The sequence below is a fragment of the Microtus pennsylvanicus genome, chromosome 4 (genome assembly GCF_037038515.1).
Source record: "Microtus pennsylvanicus isolate mMicPen1 chromosome 4, mMicPen1.hap1, whole genome shotgun sequence".
In the NCBI taxonomy this organism is placed as follows: domain Eukaryota; kingdom Metazoa; phylum Chordata; class Mammalia; order Rodentia; family Cricetidae; genus Microtus; species Microtus pennsylvanicus.
In genome coordinates this window covers 122214380-122237329 of record NC_134582.1, presented here as the reverse complement: position 1 = coordinate 122237329, position 22950 = coordinate 122214380, and the positions used below count along the sequence as shown (strand labels likewise).

The following is a 22950-nucleotide window of genomic DNA, read 5'->3' as shown; positions in this document are numbered from 1 at the left end:
TCATTGGTCACAGCCAGGGCAAAATCAGCGGGGACTGTCTGGAACAGCAGGGCTGCTCTCTGGGATCAGTAAACAGAACCTTGCACTCAGCTACAAGGGGGAGGGGTGTCCCAAGTCTGGGCACAAAGCCCCACAGAATACAAGAGACAATGGCTGGCCGTTCAATGGAGGCCCAGCGGGGGCTGTATCACTAAAGTCTACTGGGTCTTGACCCGTGTACCCCTAGCAAGAAGTCTCATAAAACATTAGCTGGAATCAAGTTCCCTTTTAAAATGTTCTTCAGTCCCTTGCCTTGACTACTACCACTGGCCGGTAAGCATCTCTCCCTAAAACCCCCAGATCTAAGCCTTCAAAAAAGAAATGTCCAATAAAAGTATTCTGTCTGGGCCCTCCAAACTCCAGGGGTAGGATCACAGAGTGGTGGATTTCAGGTAGGCAGGAATGCAAGAACTACTCTCAGCCACAGAATGAAGGAGCCTAGTTGCAGATGTCAAGAGAAGGGACACTTAGTTCTGGTCTGCCCTAGGGTCACCACTCATCTGAGTGAGACTTGAGATCCAGGCAGCTGTGCCTTGTGTGAAACAGTTCCTTCTGGCAGGGCCCTGGACCACGTGTGTAGGAAGAGCCCTGGCCATGTAGTGGGCTCTAAGAGGGGAGGGGGTTACCACTTCACCTGCCACACCTCCAGTCAGGGGCCTCTAGCATTCACACATGATGACAATGTGACAATAACAAGAAGCCACATGGTGAGCCGTGTCCACATCACTCCCCCAGGGACCCCCGGCTTGGAACACACAGAGGCAGAGATGGAAGGACCCCACATCAATGGTGCTGCTTGAAAGACCACCCAGCACTGACACATGAGCCACAGGACTCCACAATGGCCAATCTGTGCACAGACCACAGTCCCCTTCGGCTGAAAGCCATGACCCAGATGCAGGAGGAAACAGAGGGACATGCACAGCTCCATTACCTTTCCCAGGTTAGTAAGGAGAAAACTTTGAAAAAATGTGACAGACACTTCGTCTTTCAAGCACAATGGGGGGAAAAAGAAAAAAAAAACAGGTTGGAAGGTTGGAAAAGGAGAAAGCAAAACCAATTTTAGTATTTTCTGTTTGGGTTTGAGATAAGGTCTATTTAGCCCAGGCTGGCCTGAGGCACTCTACGTAGAGTAGTTGCCCATCACCCATCAGGACCCTCCTAGGTGCCAAATTTTTGCTGTGAGTTGTATGCATATTTTTACCATGGAAGGTCCCTACAGGGTTGCAATCCCCATTTACAGATAAGGAAATTCAAGTCTTAAGACTGGTTTAACTTCCCTAATGTTCCAAAGGCTGTGGCAAAGTTGGTTTAGACTGGCTTTTAAAATAAATGCTGGAAGTCAGGTAAGTTGGTCCATGCATAGCTACAATTCAAGTCTCAGAGGGTGAGACAGGAGGATTGCTTTGAGTTTGAGGCCTCGGGTACACAGTAAATTCCAGGGTCATAGTTGTCTTATCTCAGTAAAAGAATAGTTGATTAATTTTGGTCACAGGATTGGGCTGGACTAGATTCTGGGTCTCGGGAATAGAATCTGACCCTACCTGGGGTGATGAGTCTTTAGGAGGAATCATTTTTGCTTAACTAAGGGATTCCAGTCAAAAGCACTATTAGATTCATCTTGGAGTGGACAAGCTGAGCCACAAGTTCCAACCCAAAGGTTCTGCAAGGAGAACCCTTGGTCCTCAAATTATAGACACTGGATGGTGGGTGATAGACATTGTTGCTTTCTGAGGGGAAAGTGGCAGCCAGGCCAATCCCCTCCGCTGGAAGTGGCTGCAAGAGAAGCTGTGGGAGCTAACCCACAGGCCAGCGGCTGCTCAATGTACCCTTCAGGTTTCAAGAACCAGAGAGATGCTGGGCAGCGGTGGCGCACGCCTTCAATCTCAGCACTCGGGAGGCAGAGACAGGTGATCTCTGTGAGTTCAAAACCAGCCTGATCTACAGAGTGAGTTCAAGGACAGGCTCCAAAGCTACTCAGAGAAACCCTGTCCTGAAAAACAACAAAAAACAAAAACAAACAAACAAACAACAACAACAAAACCCCAGAAGAATCAGAGAGAGAAAAACCATACCTAGGCCTTTGCAAGAAGCTAGCTTTCTGGGACACAAGGTCTCTTTGAGGCCTGCCTCTACTGCCTACCGGTTGGTGGGTGTGCAAGCAGGTCACTTGACCGTACTGTTAAACAGGAAAAGGATTGCCCTGCCAGTCTCTTATGTAAGGACAGAGATACAATGGCTGGGCCCTCCCGTTCTGTGGTTGCACAGCTCCAAGTGCCGGACCACTCCTCTTTCTCAAGCTTGACACAGCCGCAGTGGCGTCTGAGGATGCAGTGAAGCGGGATCATCAAGTAGTTTCTACATGGATGTCTCTCTAGAGCCTGTCCCCAGGTAGGACTGGCAGGCACACCTCCAGGCCATCACGGCAGGTCCCCATGTTTGGATATTAGGCTCCGGATAAATATTGCTTTCTGAATAAAAGGATGCTCCTCTGAGAGAGGGCAGGCAGGAAATGACAGCAAGGACTGGTTTCACTTTCCACCAAAAGCTGACCCCACCAGGGAAATCTGACATTACATAGGCCCCAGCCTGTGACCATTAAAGACAAAACCTAGAACCCCAAGAGGGACTGGGGAGTAGAACTCCGTGGCTGACAGTAGTGGGGTTTGCTGAACATTGTCAGTTTGGCTACAACACAACCCTTCTCTATCAACTTTGGGGATTCTCTCCTCCCATCTCTTTCTCTTCTGTGGACAGCCTCAGAGTCTATCCAAACTGTCTTCAGCCTAAATATTTCAACAGGCAGGACACAGACTGGCAAACAGGCAAGAGCAAATGCAAGCGACAGAATTATCGAGAAGGAAATACTTACAGACAGGCTTTCCCTAGCAAAGGCTGCAGGGAGACAAGGTAAGGAGAGAGAAAAAGTCAGTCAGGAGGCCAGATGGCAGCTGATGAGATGAGCCTACCCCCACACCTCCCATGTCTGACCCGGCCAATAGATCCCAGACATTTGTTTCTGAGGATCTGGCTATCCTGAAGGGCTATCCTAATAAATTCAGAGGCATCTGGGAAGTGGGGGATAAGACTGGACTCTTGCCAGCGTCCTCCTTAACCAGATCAGTGTAGCTCTGGATGTCCCTTGTCCCAGGCCCAGGTTAATCTCCTCAGGCCTCTGCAACAAAAGACTCCCACAATGCACCAGGACAAGTGGCATGGTGATGCAATTCAGTTCTGCTTGGCTATAACAGAAAACTCTCAGATCTAAAGGAATATCCACCAGAGTCTTCCCACCTAGTCCTGAGCCCATCTCCAAAGCTAAAGAGATTGAGCCTGGCCACTCAAATCTTACACCTGCCAGGCACGGCAGTGCACTTGGGAGCTGGAAGGAGGATCAGGAGTTTGAAATCATCCTCAACTCCATAGTGACTTTGAGGCCAATCTCTAAGCATCGTGAGAGACCCTGTTCTCCACAAAACAACAAAACCCTATGCTCGGGAGGCAGAGATAGGACGACCATAAACTTGAGACTACATAAAAGACAACGCCTGAACCAAGATCCTGTGGTCAGAGGGGGAGGGGGTATTTACACTCACATTAGTGGCAGAGCTACAACCCAAACCAGGTCTCCTGGTTCTCAGCAAATCTGTCATCTTACTGGACCCAAATCTTACTTCATGCCAGACCCCAATCACATGTACCACACCAATCACCTTGTCCAAGCCACTTTTTTTTGTTTGTTTGTTTTAATATTTATTTATTTATTATGTATACAATATTCTGTCTGTGTGTACGTCTGCAGGCCAGAAGAGGGCACCAGACCTCATTACAGATGGTTGTGAGCCACCATCTGGTTGCGGGAATTGAACTCAGGACCTCTGGAAGAGCAGACACTGCTCTTAACCACTGAGCCATCTCTCCAGCCCCTCCAAGCCACTTTTTGCGGGGTATATTATTCCCCAATTCCACAGATTAGGAAACCGAGGCCTGGGGTGGTTAAATGAACTTTGGAGGCCTCAGTGTTCTCTCCATACCACATCCCAGACCTCAGGAAGTCAAAGGAAGATCAGGGGTCAACAGTAGCGCTGGTAGGCAGCAGACATAGTGAGAGTTTGCCTAGCATGGAGATCAATTCAGCTAGGCATCGGGGCATGGTCTATATTTCATGTTTGCAAAGGTTCTTGGGTATCTGGTTTTCTGAAAATTTTCATGCTCAATGGCCAAACTCTTCCAGCCTTTGATCTTTTAAGCTAGCGAAATAGAAAATATTGTTGGGTTCTGTCTGTTTTCACTCTGATAATCTACCTGCTGTGTGAAAACGTGGCTATCCTGGCTGCCTGATTCTACGCATGTTATGTATACACAGACTGTGCATACGTGCACCATGTACAGGGATGCCGATGACCACAAGTATCACGTGAATGGACATTGAAGGACAATAGCAGATGTCAGTCCTCAGGAGTCTTCTACCTTTCCTTTAAAGGAGGTCTCTTACTGTCCTGGAATTTCACCGTGTAGGTCGGGCCAGCAGACCTGGGAGCCTCTAGGGATCCATCTGTTTCTGCTTCTCATGTCTACACCCGTGATTTTACAGGCACGCCCCTCCTCATTCAGCTTCCTCCCATCCACCGCCAGTGATTTTACAGGCATGCCCCTCCTCATTCAGCTTCCTCCCATCCACCGCCAGTGATTTTACAGGCACGTCCCTCCTCATTCAGCTTTTGCATGGGTTCTAGGGATCTGAACTTGGGTCTTCACAGTTGCATGCAAAGAGCTTTATCAATTTGCCTCTCCAGGTCTGGACTATTTCTGGTGGGGGGACAGTTTATGCTGGTTATGGAGAGGGGATAGGTTCTTCTATGGGACCTCAACTTTTTCTCTCCTAGAGGTGATTAGCTACGGGATAGGAAGACACGTACAGACTCCTGGATTGGGCATTGCTAAAGTACAGACTGTCCTAGAGGCAACTATTCACAAATATGCAGAACATTTTACAATTTCTTTTGCTCTGCCTGAGTCTGCTAATTAAAGGACAAAGACCATGACCTCAGAAAGGACAGACAGAGTCACTGTTGGCCAGGAAAGATCTTCAGAGAGGGCATCCCGCGTTCTGCCCACTGCATGGACACACACTACACACCCACAAACACAGTCTACTGCACATCACACATGCAGCCCACCCTAAACACAGGCACACATCCTCCCTCGCAAACGCAAACACAGTTCCCAGGTCTGGGGATCGTCTCCCCTGGAGGCAGTAATTAAAGCAGAATCACTGACTTGTCCAGGCAGCTGCGTGGGCACTTCCGGGGGCAGGCAGCTGGGCAGGGCAGCAGAGGTGGAAGCCACATGCTCCTCAAAGCTGTTGATGCGAGGCTTTTTGGTGGGCTCAGGGCTGGCTAGTGGGGTGACACTATTGCGTCTCATGAGCGGGTTAGGTCCCTTCTTTGCATCCTAAGCAGACAAAGACAAAAGAAAGAAGGCGACAGTTACAAGGAGTGGGGAGGGAGGTAGAAAAGCCACACATACACACACTCACACACACACTTCTTGCGGTTTGTAGGGGTACAACCAGAGGAACACCCAGGAGAGTGGCCTTGACCCTGAACTGTTGCTGGCACTGAACTTCTCGCTATGTGCAAAGCAGAGGAGGAAAAAAAATAATTACAACCACAGGAGAGAAGGGGGTCAAAATAAAGAACCTTATTCCCAGCTAACCCACCCACAGAGGGCCCAGGAGAGACGGTTGGCTCTGAGATCACAGGTGTGGGAGGGGGAAGATATGAGGGCCGACTGCCTTCCACCTGGGACTGCAGCACACACAAGCACCCATGAAATACACTGTGCTCCCCCAAACGGTACCCAGCCTCCATCTAGGAGGCAAAGCAGGTGACAGAAGGTGCAGGAAACAGACAGAGTCTGTCAGCCAGGATGAGATGTCAACCTTCCAACAAAGGATGGCAAGACAGGAAAGTAGGCTCCTGGGGTCCAGTGCATGGCCCACCACCTCAAAGCCCAGGACAGCTTCATCCCCAACACCAAGTAAGGAAGTATTCTGAGGCCCTTGGACCCCATCTCATGTTTAAGCCCAGTGTTGGGGTGTCCTCATTCAGCTAAAATGAGCACATCTTCCAGGTGCCTTGGCTGATAGGGGTGGGGCCAGGAGACAGGGCAAGGGAGCCCAGGGACACAGTCCTCTTCCAGTGAAGTCCACAGTGCAAGCTGGGCGGTGAACTGGCTGATACCCATGGACCCTTCCTACCAACGTCTGACGGCCAAGCTTCTTGGGAATGGGGAAGTCACCTGTTTTTCGGACTCCACAGACAGAAAGTCAAGTTCGGTGTAAGAGGAAGGTCTGACTACACTGGCAAAGTGTTGTATTTTGACAGCCTGCATAAAGCAAATTTAAACCCACTTTCACAACGCAGACCTGGACAGATACACAATCTGCCCAGTAAGGGATTCAACATGACCACACACACCCTCCCCGTCCCCCCCCCAAAAAAACTCAGACCTCCCTGACGTGGAACACAGTAACAGCCAGGCACTGAGTCTCCTGCAGACCACTGCTCAGCAGCCCTTAGGACTCCTATCCTCTAGCCTGGCCTAACTGTGAACGAAGTGCACACACATGGTGTTGCTGACCGGCTAATCCTGTTCGTGCCAGCCTCCTGGGGCTGTTGAGAAGGCAGCAACAGCTACGGCACTGGGGTCATGGTTGAGAGAAGGAACTAACTCCCTGTTTAACTCACTCTTCCCAGTCAAGCAGAAACAGGGGCAGAGAGAAAGTGTGGACAGAAAGAAAAGGAACCGATCCCATGAAGTCACAGGAAAGACAGGCTAGGAACAGAGGTATGGAGCATGGTAGCTGGCCAGTGGGCACCAAAGAAACTCAGTCAGAACCCTCCAGAAGAAAACTAGACCCAGGGTTTCCCAAGGGTCCCACACGCCGGAGCCTAACTCACCTCCGACCTCTCCCGGTGTGTGCTCACTGATTCCACATTCAAGTAGATGGACTCCACACGGCACCCTGAAGGTGAAAGACGGAGAAGACAGCTTCTGTTAAAGAGATCGTCCTCATCGGCAGCCCCACAGCCACCAGGAGCCTCAGGGTCAAGGCCCAGTAGGGGCTGCTACTCACCATACGCCACAGGTGTCAGTTTCAGGACCGTGTGAAGGGGACATTTCAGGTACGGCATCTCCTCTGAAACGAAACATAGGTTGTCATGTTAAATAAGAGACTTGACGTGAAGGGAGACATTCAGGGGCATCCCTAGGCTCACGGTGAGAGCCTCATGCCTAGCCCTGGGTCACATGGAGGCTTGAGGGTTCTCAGGCTGGTTTATGAAGTGATGAAGCCCACTGAGCATCACACTGTTCCGTAGGGAGCAGGTAGAGACCCCTTAGCAGGTTGTGAGGCAGATCTATATTTAGATACAAAGCAGAGAGGATGGGTCCCCTGCCACATGCACTCAAGGCCCATTTCCTTCTTCCTTCATTCCTGGGCATGGCTTGCCCTTAATACCTGCACTCTTGTCGAGGAAGTAGGCTAACAGGCAGCGTAGGACAGCCTGGTGACAGATGACCAACACATTCTCTTGGCGCTCTAATTCCATGATCACAGGCTCCAGGCGCTGGACCAGGTCCTGATAAGACTGAGAACGAAGGGATGGGATAGTACATTAGGGGAGGATAGGCAGGGAAGAATCCTGTAATCGCTCGCAGCCCATCCCCCCACCGCGCGCACACATCCACCCTTCTAAGTTTTCAGCTCTGCATGTAATGAACTACCATCCCAAAGAATCATGAGAGAAGCCTGCAATCCTGTCTGTCTGAGCTTCTTCCTCCTGAGCACTGGAGAAAGATCAGACTTTTGTCAGGCTATCATGGCGATTACTCAGGCAGCCATGAAAAGCAATGAAGTCCTGGCACATGCCACAACATGAGAGAATCTTGAAAATTTATATGTCAAGTGGAAGACACTAAGCATCACCATCTACATACACAGAATGGCTCCTCTTGTTCACCACCTAGCACAGGCAACTCTAGAGATGAGGAATTTGAGGTGAGCAGAGCTAGGAGACACTAGACTGACCACTAACACAGCTGCAGTTTCCTTTCGGATATGGCTGGTACGCATCTATATAATCCTCAGCACCCAGAAGGCTGAAGCAAAAGGACTGGCAGCAGCCCAAGGCAGCCTGGACTACACATTAAAGAATACTGTTTCAAACAACAGAAATGGAGCCAGGTGCGGTGGTGCACATCTGGAATGCCAGCACTGGGGGGGGGGGGGGGGGGGACTGCAAGCAAGGTCGGTCTGAGCTACACCACAAGTGCAAAGCTGCGACAGAAAAAAAGTAGCAGAAGTTCTTCCTTACACTGACTCTTCTGTGCCTTTCCTCCTTCTAACCAGAGTTACAGCGAGTGAAGACCAGAGAGAGATCAGAAAACAGCATGGTGGTCCACCAGGAATGGGAACTATGACAAAGGCTCAGAAGGACACCCACTAGGTGTCAACACAGCCACCTGGCTCAACGCCCAGAGTACCACATGGCTCAGCACACTTCATTCCAACTCAAGAGTAGCTGCCTGCTCAGTCATTCCTTCCACCGACATCGGTCCGGACCTGGCACAAGCCACCTAGCATGACATCCTCACAGCCAGCCTTCTATCATGTCTCCTGCCACCCAGGGGAAAGCTTGGTCTGGAGTGAATCACCTGCCATCCTCTTTGCTCTTTCCTGCATCATCACACACATCATCAGAGACAGATACCCAGACTTCTCATTATCCCGTGTGGGAGAAATACAACACGCTTCCCTTGGGGCTTTTTATGGGGTTCCCTCTAGTGAGCATTAAGACCAAAGTCATAGTAGAAATGAGCTCACAGAACTGGTGAGAGATGGGGTGGGTTGTAGAGGCCTTGTGGGGACTCACCTGGTCCTGCTGGGGCCCCCAAGGCCTTCTCTCAGCCACCTCCATACACAACACATCCAACAGCTCGTGACCATTATAAAGGCCAACAGACGCGCATGCGGGCCGTTCCTTGCTCACCTCGCCTGTGGGATATCGGTAGTAGTATTTGTCCTGTTCACGCAGAGCATACTCCTCAGGATAGGTGTCTCTGATCTCCTCATAGGTCAGTTCCTCACACACACCCTGTCAGAGAGACCAATATTCACACCAGGGAACTCACCCATAACGCCGCCTCAAATAAAGGGGGTCTCGGGAAGCCCCCAGGATTCCATAGCACCCTGGAGAGAACTTTCCACTCTTTGCCATGCCTCCCCACTGCCACATGGGCCTGGGACTCACAGCGTCAATCTCGTTGAGCGCCTTCCACTGCTCATAGGGAAGCCGCAGGGCCTCCGCGGTCTGGATGGTGCTTTTCAGCTGGCTTGTCCACACACGGAGGTCCTTCAGGTTCTGTTCCTCCACAAACTTGCTCAGGGCATTTGCAAACTGAGGAAATGAGGAGACAGGGGTCACCCCAACTCCAGGTCCTTCCATAGGTTATGTTATGTGGTCACCTGGGAGCCACCAAGGCCACCCAAACCTCCGGTGCCACTTAAACCTTATCAGAGTCCAAGAGGCCTGACTCTTATTTCCCCTTCCTAGTCCACACTCACATGTACACATACAGACACACGCAAATGCACCCAATACAGTAAGGCAAAAACAGCAAATAAGTAAATAAATGAACCACAACATCCTACCCTCCCAAAGAACCTCTATTCTACTGGTGGGAGCCAATCACCCAATCATCCTCCTGACTCCACTCAGTTCGTAGCCCATGTTTGTTTCTCTCCCCCCTACCTTCTTGCCTCTGCTGGACAGGCCCGAGTCGCCCCCGATCTTGCCCTGCAGGTTGTGCTCATTCTCCCCATGCCGACACAGGTAGATGGTGCGGGGCTGCACGTGGATGTTCATCAGGTAGTACACAATCCGGCTCTGGATGTGGTCCTGAACTCTGTTCACCAAGAACCTCCGGCCAACGTCAATCACTTTGATGAGCGACAAGTCCCTGCAAAGAAACATCATTGAGGACCACATTGAGGCCACCCTAGTTCACAGGACAGCACTCCTCACCCTAGGCCTAGCCAGCTTCTAGAATATTTGCTTCCTGGGGGCCCAGAGCAGGGACTGTTGTCTTCTCTAGGAGTCAGAGAGGAAATGAAGGCAACAGTTTCCATGGTCAGGCTGTTCAAGCCACGTAGTGCAACTGGACAGACAACTTCCCAGTGGTGCACAAGCATAAGTCTTATACATCAAGTTCAGGTGCACCTTCTTAAAAAGCTCTGCGTCTGTAATCCCATAGCTGGGGAGAAAGAGACAGGTTGTTGCCTGAAACCCACTTTTTTTGGCCAGTCAGCCTAGCCAAACCAGTGAGCTCCAGGTTCAGTGAGAGACTGTTCAAAAAGTAAGGCGGAGAGACTAGTGACATGGTTCCGAGTGAAGTCGCTTTGCCATCAAGTCTGATGGCATGGGTTTGATTCCCTAGGCTCACAAGGTAGGAGAGGAAAAGGCCTCTCAAAGGTTGTCCCCTGGCCTTCATGTGTGTATGCACGCACACACACAGGCACAAAGCACAAACACGAGCAAATAAATAAATGTATAGATGTTTAAAAAAAAGAAAAGCAAACCTAGCTGGCCATGGTGACACAGCTTTAATACCAGCGCTGGACAGACAGAGGTAGGCAGACCTGTGACTCTACATAACTAGTTCCAGCCCAGTCTGGGCTATGGTGAGATCCAATCAAAACAAACAAACACCTAGTATATATCTTTTTAAGGTAAAACAGTCGAAGAAGACACTTTCATACATTAATACTATTTTGGAGGAAAATGGGGTTGAGACCGGGTTTCCCTGTGTAGCCCTGGCTGTCCTGGAACTCATTTTGTAGACCAGGCTGGCCTTGACCTCACAGAGATCTGCCTGCCTCTGCCTCCAAGTGCTAGGATAAAAGGTGTGCGCCACCACCACCTGGCCTATACATTTATACTTTTAAAGACTTCTTGTTTTATTATTTTTAATTATATATATATATATGTATGTATATATGTATGTATGTATGTATATGTGCATGCATAAGTGCAGGAACCTGGAGGCCAGAGGCATCTGACCCCCTGCAGCTGGAATTACAATTGGTTGTGAGCTGCCTGATGTGGCTGCTGGGAACAGAACTCCAGCCATGGGGAGAAGCAGTACTGCTGAGCTATCCCTTATTCTGAACCTGCCCATCCACCACTCTCTCCCTCTAAATGTCCCCATCTCACGTGTTTTATTATCAGTGCAGACCTGTATGCACCATCCACTGGGTCATGGACAACTTAGCAGCAGTCATGCCCCCAAAGAAGAGGGACCCTCCCTCCTTCAGCCGCCAACTGCCAATAGCTCCATCACCAAAAGGCGTGGCCTCAGGGACCCTCCAAAAGCCATTTTCAGAATTTACAAACACATTTGGGAGCTGTTCTATGGGAACCTCAAGAAGATATTTCAAGCCCCTTGTGGACAATTGAGGGTGGCAGCCTCTGGAAATCACCTGTCATATTTATCAGGGTCAAGAGGCTGGTAACTGGCTTCATAGCAATTGATTCTCTTCATGAAGTCGTCCATGGCTTCTGCCGAGTTGCAGTCTTTGTAATCCGGGCTGGAGATTTTAACTTCCTGTAACATCACCAAGAGCAGCTGATGAATCATACTGGAAGGCTTTCTGCTTAGTTAAGTCAGATGTGGACTTTCAAACAGGAAAAGCCCAGAAATTCTCAGAATAAAGATTATCCTACCCAGTGTCTCAGAGGGAAAAAAAAGAGTGTGGGTTAGGAGGTTTGACTCATGGCCTTGTGGTTACATAAGACGGATGCCCGTGAAAGACAGACACGGGATACCCACAGAGACCCCATAAGGGACACATTTGGACCATACACTGAGGCAGGTCAGTCCAATAGCTGAGTCAGCCTGGCCCTCAATTCAGCAGAACCCCAGAGGCACACCAAGAGCAGGCCTTTGGTTAGAAAAGGCACAGTAAGTGTTGCTCTTGGGGAGGTCTCTCCAACCGTCCCAACAGAAGCAGCATCCTCCTGGGCTGGTCTCTGTGATGACACCGAACTAGACCTGGTGCCTCTACCTTTTTGGAGCTGCCTTTCTTGGACAAGGAGTCTCCTATAATTGGACAATTATGCCGAGAAACCCAGGTAGATGGGAAGGAAACTCTGATGGATTTTCGTCTTTTGAGACAGGGTCTTACTATCTAGCCCTGACTGGGATGAACCTTGCTATGTAAAGTCGGATGGCTTCAAACATTCCTAAAAAACCCCCTACCTTTCTCTGTCCATTAAGTGCTGGAATTATTTAAACAGGCACCATCATGCCTGCCCTCAGAATTGCTTTTAATCTTGTGATTCCACAACTAGAAGGCAGAGAGGGGGATGGAAAGGCCTGGAGATTCCCAGCGTTTTTGCTTCTGGTTTTCTTTTGTTTACTTGCTTTGAGACAGGCTCCTTTGTTCCCCAGGTTTCCCTTAAAAGCACTATGCAGCCAAGAATGATCTTGAACTTCTGATCCTCCTGCCTCCACCTCCTGAATGCTGAGATTCCAAGTATTTACTCCCATATCCAATTTATGTAGTGCAGGTGTCTGACCCTATGGCTTTGTATGTGGTAGACAAGCAGCCTACCAACAGCCCAACATCACAAACACAGTAGCCTAAAATCTGAATGTATTTGATGCTGCCAAATGGCACACAAAAAAATAGCTATAAAGGTCAGTTGTATATTATGTGAATTGTACAATAAAAACATAAATATAGGTTGCAAAGCCCTGAACCTAATCTGCAAAACTTTTGGTTTAATCAGAGAAAGATTTTCTGAATACAGAGGATCAGGGCCAACAGCTATGTGAATGGATAGAAAGCTACTACTAAGACAGCTCCTAAGTACGGGAATGACGACACCGTGGGGAAAATGATTTCACAGCTGCTTCACTATCAAGCAGAGTGGAGAAAACAAAACCAAAGAAAAACAGCGAAGCCCTCCCTCTGTGAGCACAGCCCTTCCTCAAGCTTTGAGCCTCCAGACCCGCTCCTCCTGAAGTGTGAGCTTGTTCCTTAGAAATGCTTGCAGACACCCCCACCATCTTGAAGAAAAAGACCAATGAAAGATGCTATAGATACTTAGCATCCCTTTAAAGGTAAGGTATATTTTGGGCAAGGTACACCTGTACCTTGGGCAGTGGTACACACCTGTAATTCCAGAACTCAGGAAAGAGGAAGCAGGCTGCCCTGAGTTCAAGGCCAGCCTGGGTTACACAGTGAGATCTCATCCCCAAATAATAAATAAATAAGCAAATGTATATGCAGTCACACCACCTGCCTCCCCTACCTATGAAAAACTTGTCTTCCTTATTAAATATGTCCTATTCCAATATGATTAACCTGGAAACCAGAAGTGATGCTCACACCCATAATCCCAGCACTGGAGGATCAGTGCAGGGGCCTCAAATTCCAAGATCAGCCTGGGATACACAGTGTCCAGGACAGCCTGGACTACAGTGTGGGAATCCTGCCTCAAACACACAGCAACAACAATAACGTTGAAAAGGAAACGATCTAAAAACATAAGAAGCTGTGAGTTCGTGAAGCGGCTCAGATGGCTACATTCTTACTGTGACATGTGTGCCCACCCCACCATGCACATACACGCATGTGCGCGCACACACATGCACACACAAAACTAACCTGTGAAAACATCTTTATAATACTCATTTCTCTTTGTGGTCTATTGCTATCAAGTAACACTAAGGCTTAATCAAATAATGGTGCCATTGACCTTGACTTATTTGGACAAGCTATCCTTGGCACAATAGAGTTGAGAGAGAGGGGTGCATCACTACACCGTTTCTGCCCAAATTCAGGAACTCTGTCTTTGGCATACTGAGCCTCGGAGGCTTTGGCCTACATAAAAGCATCGTTCCCTACCAGGGACCTGGAAAGCAAAAGTGAACATCTGGATGGCCTCCGCTGTACGATGGGATGAGCTGCCCATCATCCCTGGCTACTCCACCATCACTCGGTTTCTGCCACCAGGTGAATCTACTTCCTGTCTATCTCCTTTATCTACCATGTCCCAATCAAGACATACACCTGCTGTATGTCCTCAAAGTCCTTAGGAATGGATGACCCATAAGAGCGTGTCCAGGTCACAGCCTGTGCTGTGCTAAGTTAATATCCCCCATGTACTTCTGCCATCCCAGTATCCTCCTGAAGACACTCAACCACACATGGAGCAGGGTGGTCTGCTTCTCCGGGTTTAGTTCCTGTCCAGTCCTTGACCAAGACTGCAAATGGCCTCCCAGTATAATGACAATATACAAACAGGGCTTCCTAATTATCTTACCATGATGTTGGAGGCCACAACAGTAGGGTCGTCACATATGGACTCAATGAAAAATACCTGGAGGAAGGAAGCGAGGCAGACATGTAAAAACAACCCACGAAAGGCCAACCTGGATGTCACTGTGACACAAGAAAGGAAAACAACAGGAAAAGGATGGGACTGGGGAGATGCAAAGTGAGCCAGACTCAGACTCATGCTGCCATCTATATGCAAAACCTAGATTTAAATGTGTGGGGGGGGTATCATGACCGAAGACTAAAGGGAGGGGTGAGGAACGATAGGCATGGAATACATGTACCCTGAAAGCAGAATCCTAGGGGCTATTTGGGAAGCAGAAGAGGACCAGTAAATCAGTAAAAGTGGGTGGGGGGGGCGAGAGAAGAAGGGAGGGCAAATAGGAACAAAGTATAATGATGCCCATGTATGAAATGTCTCAGCAAAACCCATGATTTTGTGCTTTAGAACCAGAAGCTCTTGTCCCTGTTTGTTAACCAAAATATTCATAAGGAGGAAGAGAAGAACTGGGAAAGTATTACTCCATAAAACGTCAACTTTGCATGGCCACGGCCTTCACCCTCCGCCAGAGAGGGAGGGCGGGCTTCACTGTCCCTAGGCATCCTGCCACAAGGACGACCTTGTTTAAGGCAGTAAAATGTGGACAACGATGAGTGGAAGCTCACACCTGCACTCCCGATACTTAGCAGACGGAGGCAGGAGGATTGCTGTGAGTCTGAAGGCAGCCTGGGCTACGGAGTGTCTTTCAACAAACCTGGGCCACAGAGTGAGACCCTGCCTCAACAACAGCTCAAGACAGAAAGAGGCTAAAGCCAGAGTCAGATAATCAGCAGCTCCCAAGGTGTTTTCCACTCGGCATTTGCTGGGGGAGGCAAGTTTGGCTCACCTTGAAGTCATTTTCTTTGGCAAAATGAAGGATCATGTGTCTCCTCTCTCTAGTGGTGTTGGTAGCATCAAAAACCTGATAGAGAAAAAGGCAGCTCAGAAAAACCAAAAATGATTCTTACCTAAACCACAAGGAATTCAATCTGTTGTTTCCAGAAATAAGCCCCAAATTCCTCCCTCTAGACAGGGTGTCCTATCCCCTAACCCTCCATAATGCTCCCTCCTCATTCTTTGCCCTCAGCTCTCCAGCAAAGCAGGGAAACTGGGGAACTAGCAAGCAGTTACATACAATGAGGGACCAAGCAATGGCCCCTCACTGCTGTGGCTGGAAGCATCACAGTAGAGGTGGTACCCAGATGCCCACTGCACAGGTGAGTGACAAAGCTACATCCCAACATCCATCACAAGATAGACTCCTGAGCTGCTTCGGGCCACTTGTTCCCTCAGCCCTTAAAGCCATTCTACAGTAGCTCTCCATACTGCTAGAGCCCCCGAGGACAGAGGTGCCTGGGCCCCCCAGACTTACTGCAATCTGGCCTCCTTCCTTTGTCAGGTAACTTTTGACATCTCTCAAGGCAGCTAAGGCACACTGTCTGCAAACACACAGGAGGGAAAGCACTGGTCAGAGCAGGTCCAGCCGAGCAGTCACATCCCTTGTTGATACACACTGATGTTCCCGTTCCAAGCAGCTCACTGCTAACCAGGCCTCTTTAGATCTGGAGCCCTTGACCTGGGGACCAGCATAAACACCGACCTCCACACAGTTGAGGGAGGCAGTCATCATACCTGGCTTCACGGTGGGATCAATTTCCCTGAGAAATGTTTGTATTTGTGGATTGTTTTGTTTTGTTTTCAGACAAGACCGACTCCAGCTACGCTGCCCAGGCTGGCATTCAACTCCGTAGCCAAGCTGGCCTCAAACTCCCAACAATCCTCTCACCTTAGCCCCTCCAGTGTGGAGATTCCAGGCACCAGATACCATTCATGGCCTTCTTCTTTTTTTTTTTTTTAATGGTTTAACCTTTTGCTCTTTGTCTTTCTTCTGTGGTTCTGGGAACTAAAATCAAGGCCTTTGAACATGCCAAACAAGTGTTCTACGATGAACAACTCCAGCCCCCTTTTCATTTTAGTTTGAGATAGGATCTCACTAAGTTATCCAGTCTGACTTTGAACCTACTCAGTAGCTGAGGCTGGCCTACAACTTGCTGACTTCCTGCCTTAATCTCCAAAATTCTGGGATTATAGAAACAGTGAACCATGCTCTGCTTAAAAATTAAACCTAGGAGCTTTAAAGAACTGGTACCAAGGGCAAGAGATCTAGCTTACTTGAGAGAATGCTTGCCAAATATGCATAAAGCCACAGGTTCAGTCCTTAGCACTGTATAAAATCAGGTTTGGTGACACAGTCTATAATCCTCATACAGGGGAGCGGAAGCCAGAGGACCAGAAGTTCATCCTCAGCTACACAGAAAGCTCAAGGCCAGCCTCGGCTACATAAGGCCCTATCTCAAAAATTAGTAATAAAAATAAAAATCAGTGCTAGGCAGACAGGGCGCTAAATACTCTTATAATAGCTGTACTGCAGAGGCTAAGGCGGGAAGACAGATCGCATGTAAGGCCAATCCGAGCTATAAAAGGTAGTGCCAAGCCATCCAGGATTCTATAACAAGACCCTAACTTAAAACAAAACTAATAACAGTACTAGTAAAATAAAGACGGATGCCAGAGCACACACACAGAGCCTCACTGGGCCATGCCTAGGGCTGGGCCTGGCACCAGAGACTGGGACCTCTTTGATTCCAGCACCTGCAGAACTGAAAAGCACCACCCTGTCACCTGCAGCTTAAGAAATCTTTTGCAAATGCAAACTGATGGTTTCCAAAGAAAGGGGTTTTGTTCACTCCTGGTGCTTGGCTGCTGCTGAACCGCCTCAGGAAGGCTCAGTTCCTACTCCTGGGAGCAGTTCAAAGCAGCCAGTCGTAGAGAGGCCAAGAGAGTTGTCCTACTACTAGCTCGGTCTAATGGCCACCAGCAAAGAGCCAGCGTGCAGACTGGCCTTTTCTTCCTCTTACAGAACCTGGCTTTACAACAAAGGAAGCCACTGGGTGGGAAGAGAGCTCAGATCATAGTACAACCTGAGTTGGATTCTCAGAACCTACATGGAGAAGGAGGAGGGAGAAAAGGAAGCAGCGGATGCTGTGTTGGGGGTGTGCCAGGGAGGTGGAGAACCCTAGGGTTCACCGGCAGCAAGCCAGTCTAGACTACTTGTTAAGTTCTACAGTGACAGACCCTACCTCTCCAGAGAGGTCTGCAGAGCTGTTTCAGTTTTGTAAAGCACTGCTGGTTACATGTGCACAAGGACATGAGTTTCCATCTCCAGCACTCATCGAAACGCCCCACATGACGCCACTTTCTGTAACCCTAGAACTGGTCCCCAGAGCTCACTGGCCAGCCAGGCTAGTGCCAGGTTCCTCAACAGCCTCTGTCTAAGGGCTGGAGAGAGGACTGCAGTTAGGAAGACTTGTTGCTTTTCCAGGACCCGGGTCTGATTCTCAGCACTCACCTGGAACACTACAACCTCCTGCAACTCCAGCACCAGGGGATCTGAAGCCCTCTTCTGGCCTCCCCAGGCACCAGGCACTAACAACATACATGCTGGCAAAAACCCACACACATAAAACAATTGTTTAAAGAGACCCTGTCTCAGAAGACAGAGGAGTAATAGAGGAATTTATCTGGCGTCCTTAAGCTTCCACACACGTGGACACACATACACACTCACACTCACCTACATGTATTATTTTATTATAAAGTGGACAGTGCCCAAAGAACACGCAAGCTCCTCCTCAGGCCTCCACACAAGCATACACACACATATACACACACACACACATACACACGCATGCACACACACGCGCACACACACACACACACGCATACACACACGCACACACACACGCATACACACACGCACACACATGCACGCACACACATGCATGCACACACATGCACGCACACACATGCATGCACACACATGCACGCACACACACACACGCACACACACACACACGGGAAACCCACGGCAGCTCAGGCTTACTTTCGGACTCTCATGGCTTCCTCGTTGTCAGGGCGGAAGAAGTTGTAAGAGCTGAACTGCTTCACGGCCTCACGTCGATACTCTCCCACATTGAACACTGGACAGGAAAGACAAGGACAGTCCTGGATAAGCCATCAGGAACAAACGGCTTCTCAGTCAATACCTATCTGGATAAGTAATCTCATATGCAAACAGTGTGGACATCCCAGTCCAGGCTTGTCATCCCCAGGTCACAGTCTGGGAAACAAGGCCCAGACCAAAGGATAGCACCCATGACTCTTGCTGTACCAGAAGTGTCTCCTAGGGACCAGATCCCGATCCCATCTCCCAGGGTCCTCAACCAGAAACAGACTCCGAGAACAGTCAGAATCCAGGAAAAAAAAAAAAAGGTACTGTAGGAATCAGGAAGTCAGTCACTCAGCTGTTAGAGTCCTGTCTAGCATGGATGAAACTCTGGGCTGGATCCCAGCACCAACCAAAAGCATTGGTCATGGTGATACATAACTGTAATCCCAGCACAGAGATGTAGACAGGGGGATCAGAAGTTCAGTGGCTTCTGATATAGTATAGCTCATTGGAGACCACTGAGATGTGAAACACTGTCAGAGACAGGCAGACAGAAAGACAGACTGACAGATACACAGATAAGACAAGACAGGCTGGAGCGTTAGCTCAGCAGTTAAGAGCACATGCTGCTCTACAAAGGATGAGGGTTCAGTTCCCAGCACATGGAGGTTCACAGCCATCTATAACTGCAGTGCCATGGGATCTGACTCCTTCTTCTGACTGTCTGGGGCATGGGGCACACATGTACTGTGTGTGTGTGCACGCGCGCACGCGTGTGTGTTTCCACGTGCACAATCAAAGCACCCAGACATATAAAATAATGAAATAAATAAATGTTAAGACAAATAAGGTATCCAAACATAAGTGGGTCTCACTGAACAACCAGCCTTGCCTACTTGCTGAGCTACTAACTCTAAATTACCCCTGCCATGTCTAAATTAGCCATGTTCCTGCTGACACACCTTTGATGATGAGACCATATTTAATAGTTACTGCTTAACCTATGTAGACCTAGAGTCAAGCACCAGTATTAAAAAGCAGAAATCTCAGCCCAGTGAGGGATGCTAATCCCTCTCCTCAGGACACTTCCCATTTAGTTGGGAAGACAGGGCAGGGGTGTAAACAAATATCATCGATAGCATTCAGCGTGAAGCTGGGAAGAATGGCCACCCAAAGAAGGCTACAGTGACATGTGATGGGACTTTCCAAGAAAAACCATCCACAGAGCATGAGGTCACCACAGGGAGCTTGAAGAAGGTGAAGGTGAACTGAGCTACAGGACTGGGAAACAGGATCAGACTCCATGACCCAGGACAGTTACGCCTGTGAGTGGCCACCCGGAGAGTACCAGCTGTTGGCCTCGCGTCCTGGCTTACCTTTTGTGGGAACACCTATCCAGTTGAGGTAGCGAGTCAGCTTCTTGGAGATGTAAGTCTTACCCCGGGCTGGGAGGCCTACCATCACAATCACCGTTGGGGAGTTGGTCAACTTCGGCCCACAGGCTGCAAAGACCAAGTGAAGAGTCATCAATCAAAAAGCAAAAGTTAATGCCAGAGTCCTCTGCCTAAAGACAGATTTTTGAAGAATGGGACCAAAGTTGGGTATGGTGGCACGTGTCAATAATTCCAGTCCTTGGGAGACAGAGGCAAGAGGATTGAGTGGTCAAGGTGATCTTGAACATAGCTGAGTTCAAAGTCAGCTTGGGCTACACAGAGTTAGTTCCAGGCCAGCCTGGGCAACAATGTGAAACTATTCTTAAAGAAACAAAAAAAAGAATAACTCTCAAGTTATGAAGTCATTCCACATCCCAAAGTCTTTGCCATCTGATGACCCAATGGGACTGCACACTTCACCCCACCCCCCACCCCCCACCCCCCCAGTGACCACATCCCTTGACCTTGTAGTTTAGTTTCACTTCTCAGGCAATATTTGGCAATGGCAGTTCCAAACAGAAGACACAATCAGATATGCAGGTACTGAGCCCCAGACGGTGATTCAAGGATGCGACCCTAATACCAGGAAGGGTAGAATTAGGGGAAGATGGTTTTCTAATTCAATTGTAAATTGAACAAACGGGTGGAAAGCAAACAGAGGGGAGCCCCAGAAACCAAGAGAGAAACTCCACAGACTTTCTTGAAGAAAAAAAGAATTAAACAGTAAGAATATATCAAGTAAAAGTGGGTCAGGGACACAGAATGCTAGGACCCTGGCTGGGCACCATGCCTGTGCCTCTCACATCCTCCCTGACCACCCCCCTCCATCCTGCTGCCAGGGATCTGATGGATGCCAGGTTCAGAGGGTCGCCTGAGTCTGCCAGTCAGAGGGTTCTAAGTAAGCTAGTCACTAAGTCCCAGGCAGGCTCTCCAGAGATACTCTTGCCTGTGATAAATGAGTGCCCCATATATCCTCAGAATCTCAATAAGACAGAACACCGGGGACAGAGGTTTTCAGAAAGCAGCCAAAAGAATCCCGCTAGACAAACTAAAGTTCCGGTATTTCCTTGGCTGTCTCTTTGCCACTGAGACTCTTGGGCGACTCCTGCATCCTGGCGACAAGTAAGCTTACAAGCCAAAGAGGCTGTCTGCCAACTCTAACCCAGCTGGCCTTCTCCCGTCCCAGACACAGGCTGCACAGCCTGCAGGAAAAAGAGATGAGAGTCATGCCACCAATCTAGACAGATGTCAGATTTAGACAGAGGCTCATGGGAACTACAGGCAAAGGGGGACACTAAGGTGGATTTTTTTGCTTCCAGAACTGCAGACTAGGGTCTGAGTAGAAACAACAGGACAAGCAGAGGTGAGTGATCTCTTTGATAGTGGGGACCTGGGTGAGGAGTGTGAGGCTATCTAGACAAGGAATTCAGAAGCCAAAGACAGCCTTAGAGACATTCCCCATGAATGAATTCCAGTGACCCTGGAAAGAACAGTTACCTAGAAGACAGATGCTCCTGCCCCTCCAGCCAATGGCCCCTTCTCCCACCCTGATGACCCTGCTGAAGCATTGCTACCGAAAGCACCCAGAGATGCCTGGAAACAGGCACCCATACATGCATGTATACATGGGCAGTTTCTGTTGGAACTGTGTCAGGGATGCAGAGGCGGAAGCCGGCTGAGTTATCAGATCAGGGATTAAGTCTATCTACTAATCGCAGGAACAAACCTCCAACAATAGACACTTTGGAAGAGAAAAGGCAATACCGTAGACTCAGCAGAGTGCTGCTGGGTTTCAAGAGCAAATAAACCTAGATCACTCTTAGTTGACAAAGCAAAAGCCATTCTTCCTACTGCCCAAAGCTGAGGCACTCAGAGGAGCTGCCAGACCAAGTGTAGCTTCGTCACCCAGACATCTGTGCGTGGAAAGATTGTACAAATCTTTCCAGATGAATCTAGTATCCCCCTCACAGCCCTTTTTCAGCTTATAACCCAGTTCAAGGGTCTCGCTGAACATACAATGTCCTGCCCCTTGCCCCGGGTTCTTTTCTTCATAAACATTTTTACCATTGAGAAAGAGACACCAGGGCTGGAGAGATGGCTCAGTGGTTTAGAGCACTGGCTGCTCTTCTAGAGGTCCTGAGTTCAATTCCAAGCACCCACATGGTGGCTCATAACCATCTATAATGAAATCTGGCACCCTCTTCTGGACTGCAGGCATACAGACAGAGAGAACACTGTATATATAATAAATAAATAAATCTTTAGAGAGAGAGAGACAGACAGACAGAGAGAGAGAGACAGACAGACAGACAGACAGACAGACAGACTAAAGTCAGGTGGTAGTGGTGGTGGCAGCAGCAGGGTAAGCCTTTAATCACAGCACTCGGGAGGCAGAGACAGGCAGATCTCTGTGAGTTCCAGTACAAGCTCCAGTGCTACACAGAGAAACTCTGTCTTGAAAAACAAACAAAAAAAAGAAAAAAAGAAAAAGAAAGAAAAGAAACACCAGCCATGACCCCTCATCCTCCATCTCACAACACTCCCTGGATCCAATCCTTAACATTGCTATTTCTTCCCAACAAACTCAATTTATTGAGTTCAACATAAGATTTCCTAAGACAAACATGTCTCCTTTCCTTTCATATAAATGTTCAATGTTTTGCTCTGTGTTTTTTGAGATAGGGTTTCTCTGTCTAGTTCTGGGTGTCTTGGAACTCCCTCTGTAGATCAGGCTGGCCTTGAACTCTCGGAGATCTGCCTACCTCTGCCTCCCAAGTGCTGGGATTAAAGGTGAGTCACCACCACCCAGTTAATGTTCAATGTTTCATACCAGATTTTTTTTTAGCAACAAATCTAGGTATTAACTTAAATACGGATAAAGGAATGCACAGATGTTCTGTTAAAGTGTGATGATGGTTGATCGTCATTTGTCAACTGGACTAGATGGAAACACACCCCTAGGGTATCTATGAGAATGCCTCCAGACTGGGTTAACCAAGGTGGGAAGACTCACTCTAAC

The 22950-nt window shown here is 48.8% G+C and overlaps 1 protein-coding gene across 11 annotated transcripts in view; it reads right to left on the bottom strand.

The window, feature by feature from the left end:
* The window catches only part of Pfkfb3 (6-phosphofructo-2-kinase/fructose-2,6-biphosphatase 3), an 89206-nt gene that overhangs the window by 3364 nt on the left and 62892 nt on the right, over window positions 1–22950 (bottom strand). For 2 of the 11 annotated variants that reach the window (XM_075970336.1, XM_075970327.1), the window contains exons 2-17: window positions 19875–20000; window positions 18433–18529; window positions 15862–15928; window positions 15337–15411; window positions 14436–14492; window positions 11585–11709; window positions 9858–10065; window positions 9357–9503; window positions 9096–9200; window positions 7565–7694; window positions 7181–7243; window positions 7005–7069; window positions 6343–6429; window positions 5320–5493; window positions 2912–2934; window positions 974–1026 (exon numbers count right to left, since the gene is read on the bottom strand). In XM_075970336.1, coding sequence (XP_075826451.1) covers window positions 984–1026; window positions 2912–2934; window positions 5320–5493; window positions 6343–6429; window positions 7005–7069; window positions 7181–7243; window positions 7565–7694; window positions 9096–9200; window positions 9357–9503; window positions 9858–10065; window positions 11585–11709; window positions 14436–14492; window positions 15337–15411; window positions 15862–15928; window positions 18433–18529; window positions 19875–20000 — 1592 coding nt within the window. In that variant the 3' untranslated portion in view covers window positions 974–983. The remainder of the gene's footprint in view (window positions 1–973; window positions 1027–2911; window positions 2935–5319; window positions 5494–6342; window positions 6430–7004; window positions 7070–7180; window positions 7244–7564; window positions 7695–9095; window positions 9201–9356; window positions 9504–9857; window positions 10066–11584; window positions 11710–14435; window positions 14493–15336; window positions 15412–15861; window positions 15929–18432; window positions 18530–19874; window positions 20001–22950) is intronic. The other 9 variants (XM_075970329.1, XM_075970326.1, XM_075970332.1 and 6 more) reach the window with 5 other exon arrangements.